Source organism: Chrysochloris asiatica, unplaced genomic scaffold (genome assembly GCF_000296735.1).
Source record: "Chrysochloris asiatica unplaced genomic scaffold, ChrAsi1.0 scaffold00001, whole genome shotgun sequence".
NCBI lineage: Eukaryota > Metazoa > Chordata > Mammalia > Afrosoricida > Chrysochloridae > Chrysochloris > Chrysochloris asiatica.
This window is the reverse complement of record NW_006408519.1, coordinates 37,992,583-38,006,707: the sequence shown is the minus strand read 5'-3', so window position 1 is coordinate 38,006,707 and position 14,125 is coordinate 37,992,583. Positions and strand designations below refer to the sequence as shown.

The window sequence follows — 14,125 nt, the reverse complement described above, 5'->3', positions numbered from 1 at the left end:
ATCTGAAGGGAGCATGCTTACATTAGGTGAAAAGTGGTTGAAAGAATAAAACAGCTGTTCCATAAATCCATCATTTGTTTATATTAAAGAAATGTTATTTATTTGGTTTTTGGTGGCTATCACATGTGAAATTTATTACACCCATGAACCCCGGGGGACTGTTTATGCCTTATTTTCTTTGAGGGAACATAAACTTGCTAATAATGACTTTGCTCCTGGAAATCTGTTATGTCCACTCCTCCTGATATTAAACATCATCCTTGTAATTGGACCCCTCCCCCAACTCTCTGGTCCGTAGTCTACAGAGAAGGCATGACTTGTGTTCTCCCTCAGTTGTCCTGTCCCAAACTTCTGAACTTGTCCAGGCCTCCATTGTGTGCCGTTTTCTTTCTTTTTAGAAGAATCTATGTCCTTAACTTCTTTCTAAAACTAACCTCTCCACTTTTGTTCTCCATCCTTCTCTAGACCATCCCTAGCCTTTTAATGACTCCTTTTTTTTCATCCAGTGTTCTCGCTTCCCTTCCATTAACTTCTTCCCCTCAGCATATACATACTCTGGTGGCTTGACCTCTCTCTCTGTCCCAGCTAGAGCCTTGTGTTTCTCCTCCTTCTGATACCCGTTGTTTTCCTACTAGAATCATGGGAGGTCATCAAGGACTAGTCACTTGGTTCCGAGTCCACTTCCAACTTGACTTGTCATTTAGGGGCCTGGTGAAGGCTTCCTTATTCATGGTGGCTGAAATGTGGACACGGTTCAGAGAGTTGCTGTTAAGGTAAAATTAGCTAATCTGTGTAAACCACATATTAGCTGACATAAACCATAGGGTGGCTTGTTAGTATTACACTAAAAATATGCAATCATAACCCTATTTGTGTAGGCTTCATTGTGTTCAGCATGATTCTAAAATAGAATACACTTTAATTTAAGGTAGAGTCTAATCAATCGGTAAAGATTTGCTAGCTAGGAGAAACCAGGGAAGAGGGAAGTCTGGCTCTCTTGATGATGGCAGTACACAGCGGCATTGACGTTCCCATCTTTAGTGTGGGCGTGTCCCTAACAGTATTAACATTTAAAAAATGAGTTGGGCTACCTGCTCCGTGACCATCTCACCATTGACATTTGCCAAGTGCACTTTCACAGATTGGAGAGTAATGTTCCAGAAACACCATCAGCAACAGTAAAATTGACATGAAATGGAGAAGGAATCAGAACTATAAACCGGAACCATAAAATGTGTGTCATAAAAGAGTGATATCTATAAACTTACAAATTTAGGCAAGGTGGGGCCAGAAAAATAGTTACTTTGACTCAGTTATGGCCGCATGGTGATATTTGCATGAGCATTTTGGTTTTGTAAGAATGGGTTGATCTTTCTTCAGATCCTTGCCTGGAAAAGTGGTTAGGCTTCATAAAAGAAGACAATACTAATTTAACTTTCATCAATTTGTGTCTTAAAAAATAAAATACATTTTTGCTACTGGATATAAAATACTGAGTCTGGGTTTGAAGGTAAAGGACATTTTTTAAAGTGTATCAGCGTAATACCCACTTTCTTTTGAAACCCTCCGACTAGTATAATAATGGAATGAGGCTATCATAGGGTATAATGTTAATTCTTTAACGTTACATTTCTTCTTCTCATGTGCTGGCCAGTCACTTCCGATTCTTAGTGACTTGTTTAGGCTTCCCGAGCCTTGTCAATCTTTGTGGGGGCAGAAAGTCTCATCTCTTTCTTGCAGAGTGGCTGGTTGGCTCAAACCGCTGACCTTGTGGTTCACAGTCCAGTGCGTATCCTACAGAGCTATTGCACTCCTATTACATTTCTAGACAGCCAGAAAAGTGGGATTCACTCTAGGTTCCTGTTTGGTTTTATTGTTGTTACATGTTGTGGAGTCAGTTTCCACTCATAGCCACCCTGTAGAGGGTTTCTGAGGCTTTAAATCTTTATGGAAGCAGAAAGCCTCATCTCCCTCCCATGAAATGAACAGTACAGTGCTCATCCTGTTAACTTTTTTTAATAGAAAAAGTCAAGAATAGTGAGTGGCAAGCTTACAAGCAAATTGCTTCAACAATACTCTTATATAAAAATACTCATCTGTAGCTTCTTTTATTCAGAACAGACTGTAAATCTGCCTGGGTTCAATATTATGTTTTTTTGGGGTTTTTTTCTTTGTGTGTTGATAGTCAGAGGCTGAGTGCTTGGGAAAATCAAAACATGCTGAAACCTTCTGATAATGTTTCTAAGCAGTCAGGCCCCTGCAGTGATATATGTTTAGTTTGGGTGAAGATGTTAGAAGAACCAAGTTGAGAGAGAGGGGAAAAAAAGCATTAAGTTACATAAAGGCTCAAGTAGAGAGTATTTATAGATGAAAGGAAGATAAAAACTGAAAAACATTTCTTTGAGAAGAAGCCTCTATACTTTGAAAAGCTCGCCTGATGACTTAAAGACCTAGAAAAGACATTCTGATTTATAATTTCGGAGCTCTGATAGCATAGTGGTTATGAATCAGGCTGCAAACCTTAAGGTCAGCAGTTCAAAACTACCAGCCACTCCATGGGAGAAAGATGAGGCTTTCTGCCTCCGTAAAGATTTACAGCCTCGGAAACCCTGTACTACAGGGTTGTTATGGGTCGGAACCCACTCCACGGCACTTAACAACAACAACAACAACAAAAGATTACTGAGCTTTCTTTTCTCCATTTGTCAGATTTGAAACTAATTTTTCATCTCTTTTTAGCAAACTCTGAGAAAACTTCAGTTCCAGGATAGAATTTTAGTTACAGCAGCTAACTCTTAGCCAATTTCAGAACCATATTTTCCAGGTCGGTTAAGGTTTTTAAGTGTGAGGTCAAGGTCCTAGAGCTAGTTTGGACCCTGGAACTTGAATTCAAATGGTTCTTGGCCTTCCTAGACTTGTCTGTCACCATATTGCATTTATTGTTTTTACCTTTTTGTTTTTTAAGTGAATATAAAATTTCTTGAACATCCAAATTTCATAAAAATATGTAACATGGCGGTTTTTCTGGGAGTTGGACTCTGATTGGGTCAGCAAAGTCAGCAGTTCAAACCAACCAGCTGCTCCTCAGAAACCCTATGCAGGATTACTATAAGTTGAAACTGACTTGATGGCACTTAGTAAGGACACTATTTTTGGTTTCCTTTTTTAGTCCATCAAAATAATTTCTGTGAGAGAATTCCTGAGAGTCAGTCTGTACTATGGCAGACAGCAGTATAAACTATTTTCTTGTAGTGTATCTAGAAGACAGTTCTCTATTATGCCCTTATGTTTTCACTTTGTATCCGTAGCCATTGGCAGGAAAACTAAGATTAGCATTTCTACAGCGAAACCTATAAAAGCTAGAACTCAACGGACCGCCTTGTTTTTCCAGGTCTTACAAGTTTTCCACCTTGGACAGTGTGCTCACCATGTTTGGGTCCCTCTAGTGCATGGAAATGATTTGGGCTTTTCTTCTCTGACAGGTTCTGCCTGACTTGGGGTCTGGCATTCACAGGCTCTAATATATCTGGAGTTGAGAAGGATCCATGTCTGTGTCCTGTACTCTGTAGCAGACTGATTGTAACAGGGCTTCCTGTGTTGGCTGAAACCTCTGACTTACTGTGAAAATGATACCGTTTGTTTTTCTCCAAACTCTAACCATTTTCTGTCTTTGGGTTTTTAAGGCAATCCAGCATCCAGCAGATGAGAAGTTGCAAGAGAAGGCATGGGGTGCAGTGGTTCCACTAGTAGGCAAATTAAAGAAATTTTATGAATTTTCTCAGAGGTTAGGTAAGTTGAAAGTTTTGTAACTGACTGCCCTAGTGAAAAAGACATTCATTAACTTCCGAAGATGCATCTTACTCGATTTCACTAAGTAGCCACAATGTACATGTGAAGCAGTTTAACCTTCTTAACTTCAGTCTTGCTCATTTGTGTACTGAGAACATTGTTCTTGACATGTTATCAATTTCACAAGGCTCTCTTGGATTCTGTTCACATTACTGAAAGATTCTAGTGTGAGGGGCTGCTTGGTAAGGTTTCTCTCCAGCTTGCCTCAGATCCTCTCCCATTCAGGAATGAATCCCCAGGCCCCTGGGTTATTTAACATTCTGTGATCTTATAGTCCGTGCTGATTACCATCTGAGGCTATAGAACACTGAAACCAGGAAGCTGATAATATCAAACTGTGGAGGCCTGTAAGCAAAATTTAGGCCTCAGATACGCTTTTCTTTTTGCCCACATTGTTTTTTTTTAAAAAATGCCTAATAAAAGTCTCCAGTCTCTTTGGAAAAATCAGTGGCTTAGGCCGCAATTGAGCTGCATCTCTATTGGCTGAGTCTGTCTCATTAGTTCGAGCTAATAATATTTGTTGGTTCACACCACTTCCTATTTTCTGATACCTTAGTTTCATGATTGCTAGTTGACCATTTGTATTTGAAACCTTTGCTTTAAGATTGAGGTATACATACAGGCTCTAATGTTCCAGTTTGGAAAAAAAATGTCTAAGCTTCCAAATAGTCAGTGAGTTGTCAGTTTGCTTTTAGAAAGCAGTGTTGTTAAAAGGTAATGTTAAAGCCAGTAATGACCAACATAGAAGTGCTTGTGTAAATTGTCCTTTTCTGATTAGAAGTAAGAATTTCACATGATTTGACTAGAACCTCGGTCAGCCTAGATCTTTTCTTCTTGTTTTCTTTTGAATGCTCAGTACTTAGAGCCTTTTCTTATACCGCTAGTTCCTGGTTATACTGGAAGTTACATTGCCTTTGGTAGTACTTTGGTCTCACCCAATCTCCTCCTGGTCCCTCAGTATTACCAGTGGAGGAAGAAAAATTGTCAAAGACCAACAAGTACGGCTGAAAGATTGCTTGTATTGTAACCATTGGAATGGTTCGCGCTAGTGGTGTGTGCTCCGTCAGGGTGCTGGGCTCATAGAAGCAGAGGGAGTTAGTAACACAGACAAGAGCCCAAAGCTGCCAGAGGAGGGAGCCTGATCCCTGCCATTTTGCATATTTACAGTGAGTCACACAGGGATCAGACTGAACCTTGCTGGCCTGGGAAACATCTTGCACTTGCTTGTTAGAGGCTGGGGCATTGGAGTCAGCCCTGCTCTGCCTCTGGCTGAGGGAAAGCTTTGGTCCTGTAACAGGCGGACTGCCTTGTCTGTATCTCCCTAGTGCCCTCGGTGGGCTTATTACAGGAACTGCTCCCAGGGGTCATCAAGCACTTTGACTCCTTTCACTGAGCTAGGTTTATCAAAAGCCGTTAAAAATATCCATAGTAATCTTTGTGAATCTTGTCTCTTGACTGTAAAGAATCCCAAATTTGAAAATATTGGTGGTATTACTAGGTCTCTTATGTCTTAAGTCAGAACACATGTGGTGACCACCATTCTCTACACCATCCTCTGCACACAGAGTACACAGGAATTAGAGCTCGTGATCCCTAATCCTTCTGGAGCAGGGGTGGGGGAGGGAGGCACAGAAGACTGAAATCAGGACTTCAGACTATGCCCAGATGAGGATAAACTCAACAGGACAAGCTAGGGCTTCACGAGTTGTTTTCAGCAGTCTTACTTCTATAATGGCAAATTCTACAGCGACTCTTACTTCTATACTGTCTCGCCAAACCAAAAACTTACTACCCACTGATTTTGCATGTTAGCGATGTACGTCTAGCAGTGCCTGACAGCGAGGTGCCAGGTGAGAGTAATACTGCCCGTTACGTCATGAGGGTTAAGCGTGGCTACACTGATGCTTTGTGGTTTGGCAGTTATGTATTGATGTAGTCATTCTTCTTTTGTGACTCTTTTGACAAGGTCATTCTCATTTTTTCATAATGATTTTCATATAATGACCTTGTCTTCGGAACCTAATCATGTTGGTAAGTGAGGAGTAAGTCAGTCACTCCAAATCGTGACTGAAAACAGTAATTTGATGTTGCCTTGTTTTCTGAATGAACTTGGTTCCGCTGTTTGATCTTTCTGCTCAGTGTGAAACTGATTGGGACAATAGTCACCCAGGGGCTTTCAGTGGGGTGGAATACCCAAGATGACTCATACCAGCCTTTGACTGTCTTCAACCAGAGTGTTGTCATGTGGCCTCTCAGTGTGACTTGGATTTTCCCTGGCTTGGGTGCCATGAAAAGTTTAAAGAGAAAGGGTCTCAAAGCCATTGGTCCATGAGGAGAAAATAGAAACTCTCAGTCCTCGTAAAGGCTAGCCTTGGAACTGGCCCAGTGACGTCACTTCTGCCACTTTCTATTGGTTAATCCCATGGAAGACTTCAGCCATTTTTGGACACAAGTCCAACAACTACCAGTGTCTGGCCATATCCACTCAGACGAGTGGTCTGACTCTACCCCTGGTTACAGAGGATGGGAGATGCTGTACTTGAGAAAGTTTATTCTGGTGGAAAGTATGGGACTTTGGGGTCAGAAACACCTGGCCCATACTATCACTTTGGGCTTTAATCTCTGAAACTCAGTGTATCCAGTTGTGAAGTGGAGTTAGAGTACGTTCAAGTGCACAGTACAGATGTTAGTGCTTCATAAACTTGTCAACATTTAATATTGATTGATCTGAATTTTATTATTGGATTCTCCCCCCACCCCCTTTTTTTAGCGTCGTAAGATTTTGATTTCTTTGAGTAGAATCAAGCATTTTCTGAGTCTGCAATCTTTAACTGAATTAATTTTATTCTATGAGTTTTTCTGTGGCGTCCTGGTGTGGATAAGCACTGGATCACAGGGTTGGTTTGAACTCAGTGCTTCAGACTCAAGCTGGTCCTAGGACCCCCTATACAGGGTCTCTTTGAGTCAGAAGCAAGTAGATGGCACTTAGCCACAACATCCGCATCTCTACTTTCTGACACAGCATTGGTTAGCTTGCTGTTCCATAAGTAGCACCTATTTCAAAGGACCTGTATAACGGAACCAGTGAATTAGAATATTTCTATCATGGTGCAGCGATGCCAAGGTCTGAAGTGCTCAGAAAGCTCATTAGTAAACCAAATATTGTGTTCCCTTTCTTAGCTTTTGAAAAAAAAAATAGTTTGTGCTTATAAATAAACAACATTTTCAAAATATGAGTTGTTAAGAATTTGATCTTAGCCTTGCACTGATTTGACTTTGGGCTTCGTGCCGTTGAAGAAGCAGTTTCATAAAACCAAAAGTTCACATGGTGAGAATAGTGAAACTAATATGAGACACATACACTTGGTGCTGATAGTTAAACTTCTTCTCTGGTAGTTTAAATTGAGTTTACAGAATTATAAAATTAGTGGCATTATGTTTTTTAGCCTGTTATATAGAATTCAAGTTGGTACGTGTGATACAGTATCAATGGCAGAGTTTGAAACTTAATTGCTTTGATCCTGTTACTACCTGTATGCTGTATTTTTGTGTATTGTCACCTGGATTTTAAAGAGACCTTAACTTTGTGGGAATTAAGGTCATTAGAGTGTTTGCTTCTTAATTAAACAAATAACAGAGAAACAAGAACAGCATTTTTCCCCCTTTGTTTCCTTTAGAAGCTGCATTACGAGGTCTTCTGGGAGCCCTGACAAGCACCCCATATTCTCCTACCCAGCACCTAGAGCGAGAGCAGGCTCTTGCTAAACAATTTGCAGAAATTCTTCACTTCACACTCCGGTTTGATGAACTCAAGGTAGACTTTTCTGAACTGATGATCTTGCTTGTCAGGAAGTCGTGAGTATTTCAGTGACCCCTGGGAGGAAATGCCGGGGCCCTCACTAGCGTGTGACTATAGCAGAAATGGACAAGTGGATTTTCGAAATCGTGCCAGGTCTCAGGAGAAGTGAGACGGCAGACAGCACCTCACCCAATAACCACTAGGCATTTTTGAAAATTGTCTCTGAAACAACAGTATTGATACATTTTTCTAAAAAAAATTTTTCTGCTCATCTTTGTTTTCTGTTTAGTTTTTTTTTCTCCATTAAAAATGTTAAACTATTTCCCTTTTTTCTTGAAGCTGTAATATCTTATTGCTGGAATGATTAGGTGTGGAGTGTAATGGATTAATAAGTGATAAATTTGCTATGGCAGACTTGAATCAAGTTTAGGGCTGTCTGAGTTATCAATTCTGAGACCTTGGGTGGTCCTTTGACTTTTCAGGGCTTTAGTTAACCTCATCTAGAAAATAGCAATGATGTGTATATAAAATTTTAGCTGCACTTTTGAAGATTGTCTTGCTGGCCAAATAAACTTTTATAGTCAGAATGCAAAACAGGGGCTTACACACTCCTTTTAGTTTTATTTTTCTTTGTGATGTAATATCTTTTTCGGGTCAAACATGTTTTTATTATAGCACTGAAGTTACTGAAATGAATAGGCAAGTATACTAAGAATGAGTAGCAAAGAGTCCCCATCATTGTGTGTATTCTGTGGGAACTGAGCACAGTGTTACGTAGTTTAAGTGCAAAAAGTGTCATGGAAGATAGCAGTTTACATTCTTAATGGCTGTTAGAATTCAGCAAATGTTGCATGCCTAGTTAAAACTGTAGTTAGCAGACTTTTCACTTAATGTTTGCAGTAAACAATTTATGTTTAATACATTTGTCTTTCCTAAATGTTTTATTTAGATGACAAATCCTGCCATACAAAATGATTTCAGCTATTACAGAAGGACATTGAGTCGTATGAGGATTAACAATGTGCCGGTAAATTGTTACTCTAATCAGGGAGCAGAAAGAATCACCCAGCTCTTAATTCTTAGTTTATTCTTGTATTCCATTCATTCACTCATACACTCATTCATTCAGGTCGATTTTAAAGCTGGTGATAAGTTTGTAATGATGAGCACCCATAGTTGATTAGGAGAAGAGCAAATGGAGCAAACCATGTGACATTTACCTGTCATTTAAAACGGGTCACTTAAATCCCCAAAAGTTGTTTTTGACCTGTATAGCATTGTTACAAATTTCTCCAAAGAGTTAGCTGCCATTAAATACAATCTTAAATATAAAGAAAACATCTTTTTGCTTAGGATCTACATCATGTTTGCTGATGCGAAGAACATAGACATTTCAAGGGTCAGCCCTAGCCTCCAACTAGTTAACAGTTCAATAGAAAAATGCCCAAACCACTTATGGCATCCAGTGTGCCATCAGAGGCGAAAAAAATGTACCAAAGGAGGCCTTTCTCTCTCCTTTTTTTCTTTTTGCGTTTGCTCAGTAAGTATTTTATGAAGCACTTGCTGTGGGCAGATTCTCTTCCATGAGGCATCTGTTATTTGCATCAGTTTGGTTTTGCACGGCCAGTGCCTGGTGTGAAGCTGACCTTACCATCTGTCGTTTTCATACCCGCTCTGTAAGAAAACAAAAGCAAAACCTGTATGCTCCAAGATGGCCAGCCTTCCATGACTCAAGGCCAAAGGCATAAAAGTCATCTCTGTACTTTCAGCTGTTACTAAAAACCCCATGGCTTTTGGGTCAGTTCTGACTCACAGTGGCCCTCTAGGACAGCACAACTGCTCCTCAGTTTCCAAGGCTGTAAATCTTCATGGAAACAAACTGCCTCATCTTGATCCCACAGACTCATGAGTTCAAATCACCAACCTTTCTCTCGTCAACCCAATGCTTAAATCCAGTCATTTGTCAAATGTACGGGCTCTCAAATCTCTTCTGCTTCTCCTTTTTTCACCTGTTACTTCTGTCTCTCAGCAGAGAGCTTAGTTCTCACTCGGTTTTTGGCAACCATTGGATAACATCATAACTCACTGACTGACCAGTCCTTTTCTGTTTGGGTTCATTTTGGCCACTCTAATCGATTAACTTCTAGAAAATGGACTTAATTATCACTCCGTTCATTTAATACTTCAAATGGCTTTCCATTATATATGAAAGGAAAAAACCTAACATAACCTGTAGCATTCAAGGCACTCCAAAATCTGTTCTCAGCCCTCCTTCCGTTTTATCTTGCATGATTTGCTACCTCTTACTGTACTGCACTCTACTGAGTGGATTGAGAACATAACACAGGTCCCTCCCCAGCCCACCCTCAGGTTACAATACCAACCTGTCTCCATCAGTACGGGCATAGTTCTCTGTGAGCATTTAATACCTTACACACTCCTTTTCTATCAGTCCCAATAGCATTTGATTGTGGGTGCCATGTGGATACCTGCATGTTCTTTGTGTCGGACAGAGCATGATGTCATTATCTTTTTATTTTTTTAATTATCCATGGGATAAGCATCGAACTGCTAACCACAAGGTTGGTGGTTCAAACCTACCAGCCGCTCCTGAGAATACAATTTGGTTAAGGGTAATTAGATTATCTTAACAAGCCTTTACGAGATCGACACCTTGCCTATCCATTAACATCTCCTTCGATGTATTATCTTGGTTGGTACATTTGAACTGATGTCAAGTACTCTCACATTGTCAACAGGCAGAAGGAGAAAATGAAGTAAATAATGAATTGGCAAATCGAATGTCTTTGTTTTATGCTGAAGCAACCCCGATGCTGAAAACCTTAAGTGATGCCACGACAAAATTTGTATCCGAGGTAAGCATGACATAAACTGTTTTTTGTGTTGTCAGCTACTTGAAGACTGTGCTTTCTCTAGGTTGAAGGTCTCCCCGCTGATCGTGTTTTGATGAAGTATACTAGAAGTAGGAGTGGGCAGTGATTCTTTTGTGCGTATTGGGTAGCTGTGAGTTGGAACTGTCTGGACAGCACCTTACAGCAGCATGTGAAATAACCTTTACTGATCAGTGTAATTTTCCTGCCGGAATTTTTGTCCTTTAAAATTTTTATTCTAACCTTTTTTCCCCACCATCAGAAGCCTAGCTTATTTTGAATCTGTGTTACTGAACCTGGTGTTTTCTAGAAGTCCCACAACTAAGCTGATAGACCCCCCCCCCCAGCTGTTAGGTTGAGCCCTGACCCCTTCCTTCCCTGAGGTCTGCACGTGCATTCCTTTGCCTGTTGGCAGTCTCCCTTGGGATGCACAGTCAGCGACTCAAATTTATCATTCCCCAGCCAAACCGCTAGCCTGTCTGTGCCCTCTAGCCTTCCCTGTCTCAGTTATGGCTACTCCTGTGCAAGAGAAAGCATGGTGTTATCTCCAGTTCCTTTCTTGGCTCAACTCTTAACATCCACTCTAGCAGACAGTCTCACTGGTTGGCTCTCCCTCCAAAAACTCTTCCTGAGTCTGAAAACTGAGTCCCTCTTTGCGACCTCTCCTGTTCACACCACCTGTCTCCCTGGGGTTGCTGCATCCGGTTCCAGAGTTCCTCTTCCCCCCACTCCGAGTACTCTCAGCATGAAGTCCTGGCCCCTGTCTACATGGGCCTGCTGATTCTCCAGCCCACTAGAAGGCCGTGCCTCCGGAGGCCAGGGTCTGGGCATTCTCACTCCTAGCTGGAGCTACAAAGCTTAGAGCAGTGCCAAGAATCTAGTGAATCTTTTAGACAACAGAGTGGGAACCAGATTTTAAAGTTGCTAGTTTGGGGTATTGTGCTAGGTGTTCAAGGGTACTTGAGTGGTGATTGTTTGTCATACTCATTTTTTTCTTTGTTCTCTGTACACTTCACAGAATAAGAACTTACCCATAGAAAATACTACCGATTGTTTAAGTACCATGGCGAGTGTGTGCAGAGTCATGCTGGAGACCCCGTGAGTACTGGCCGGTCATTTTCTCTCTGACAGGGATGCTGTGGGGGTTGGTATTTTCGTAGCATGTCCAGAGGGGAACATGCTAGGTTTGGTACTGAAGCCGAGCCCAAGTGTGGACTGTTTTTATATGAGCAAGAGTAAGACCATTTGGTTGGCAACTTTATGGAACTGCTGGTTTTCAGACCTCTGGTGCCTCAGACCACCTGACAGACTAACTTAGGTTCTTCAGAGTTGACTTTCAGTACTGCGCCCCCCCCCCCTTCTTGTGGGGGCGTGGGAAGTAAGGGACGACGTTCAGAGCACCCTCTATTATGTTTCTCGTGAACATCCTTCCTTTCAGTAAAGAGCTTCACCTTTTTCTGGAGTTACTTAAAGTTTTCCTTTCTCTTTCCATATTAGTTGTCTTGAGTTTAAGCACAGGCCTGAATGCCCTCTCTAAGGCCATTTCTGATGTGTCTGCCACAGTGTCTCTTGGGCTGGGTTTTCATATCAGCGGGTAGAAAGAATTCCTGTGGACCATTGAGTCATACATGGTACTGCATGGATTTCATTTTGGATGCACTTTCTATTTTCTGAAGCACTGTTTTATATACGTCATCTGATAGCGTAATCCATTACAAGCTGGGCTGCTAACCACAAGGTCAGTAGTTTGAATCTACCAACTGTTCTATGGGAGAAAGATGAGGCTTTCTGTACCCATAAAGATTTACAGGCTCAGAAACCCTACATAGGGTGCTATAAGTCAGAACTGATTCATTGGCACCCAACCAACCAATCAATCAGAAAACCAGAGTCCTGGTGTAGTGCTATAGGATAAGCATGGGGCTGTTGACTACAAGGTCAGCGGTTCAAACCCACCAGCTGTTCCTCTGAAACCCTATACAGGGTCGCTATGTGTTGGAACTGACATGGCGGCACTTAACCACATCAGAAAACTTGATGAAGTCAGAGGGCAACTATCTTCCTTCTCCTCCTCTTCTCCCCATGTTAGGGTGTGTCTGGTGGCGGGCGGCCCTCCTCTTCTCCCCGTGTAAAGGTGTTAGGGTGTTCCCGGTGGCGCACGGCCCTCCTCCTCTCCCCATGTAAGGGTGTTAGGGTGTGTCCGGTGGCAGATGGCCCTTCTCTTCTCCCCGTGTAAGGGTGTTAGGGTGTGTCCGGTGGCGGATGGCCCTCCTCTTCTCCCCGTGTAAGGGTGTTAGGGTGTGTCCGGTGGCGGACGGCCCTCCTCTTCTCCCCGTATAAAGGTGTTAGGGTGTTCCCGGTGACAGACGGCCCTCTTCTCCCGGTGTTAGGGTGTCCCCGGTGGCAGACAGCCCTCCTCCTCTCCCTGTGTAAGGGTATTTAGGGTGTGTCTGGTGGCAGGTGGCCCATACTCAGCTCTGATCCCTTCATCCTGATTCTGGACCCTTTGTGCTGTCATGCTCTGTCTACGTAGACAGGATTGTCATTTTCTTTGTCTGTAGTGAAATCAGAATACGATTTGAATTATAATACATTTGAAATCTAGTAATACAATTGCCAAGACCATGTGGAAGTCACATCTGACTTTCCTCTGCTTCACAAGCAGGAAATCAGAATCAGCCCAACGTTGATTCCTATGAAGCAGAGGTCAGACATACCTCCCCCTTACAACTTTCATCACCCCACATAACACCAACCATCCCTCCCTCCCCCAGCACTGTTTGCTTCACATCTGGATTTGACAGTTTCCTGAAGTGGCCACACGGACCTCACAACAATACTCACGATTGTGGGGCTTCTTTAGGGAAGTGAACAGGGTACAATTCAGGATCAGAACCAACTCAGAACGCAGCAGTTCTCCCGTCAGGAATGGGCCCCTTGGCCTCTGCTCTGCTCCTTTATGTAGTCTGTGAATGTCCAAAGGGCACATTTTTCAAGTCAGTCTCTGGCCCGCAGACACTCAGCTTTCCTCAGTCCTCGGGCCTAGAGCCTGCAGCTGCTCTGTCTCTCCAGGCCACCACCTCTGCTGTCACCTCTACTGTTACCGCTTTTCTAGGTAGGGATCTCACGCTCCGCTCAAGCTCTTCTTGATGGTTCTGGAATCGTCTGTTCCTGCTTCTGAGATGGCTCCTATTAAACCTAGCTGGATGGCAAAACTAGCTAACCCTAGCCTTTGAGTCCTGTATACCTTATTTGGTACTGTATAATGCCCTGGACCACAAAGTTGGCGGTTCAGATTTACTTCTCAGGGTCACTATGAATCACAATCCACTCAGCAGCACTTACCAACAACGAACCCGCCATTTGGTGGGAATTGAGACATTGGATAGAAAAGTTATATCCAGTAAGTTCAAGTTACTATAACAGTAATGTTAGAAACCTGGTGTCACAATGGGTTCATGCTCAGCTGGTAACTGAAACTTTGGTGGTTTGAACCCAGCCAGTGATCCCATAGGAGAAGAGGCCTGACGATCTGTTCCTGTGTTAATTCCGGCTACTAGAGACCCTATAGGAAGGACAGAGTGTC

General features: G+C 42.3%; 1 protein-coding gene across 1 annotated transcript in view; it reads left to right on the top strand.

The window, feature by feature from the left end:
- LOC102825640 (protein FAM49B-like) overlaps window positions 1-14,125 on the top strand; it is a 93,077-nt gene that overhangs the window by 69,327 nt on the left and 9,625 nt on the right. The window contains exons 5-9 of the mRNA XM_006830708.1: window positions 3,684-3,789; window positions 7,527-7,663; window positions 8,598-8,675; window positions 10,408-10,524; window positions 11,558-11,637. Of these exons, the coding sequence (XP_006830771.1) occupies window positions 3,684-3,789; window positions 7,527-7,663; window positions 8,598-8,675; window positions 10,408-10,524; window positions 11,558-11,637 (518 nt within the window). The remainder of the gene's footprint in view (window positions 1-3,683; window positions 3,790-7,526; window positions 7,664-8,597; window positions 8,676-10,407; window positions 10,525-11,557; window positions 11,638-14,125) is intronic.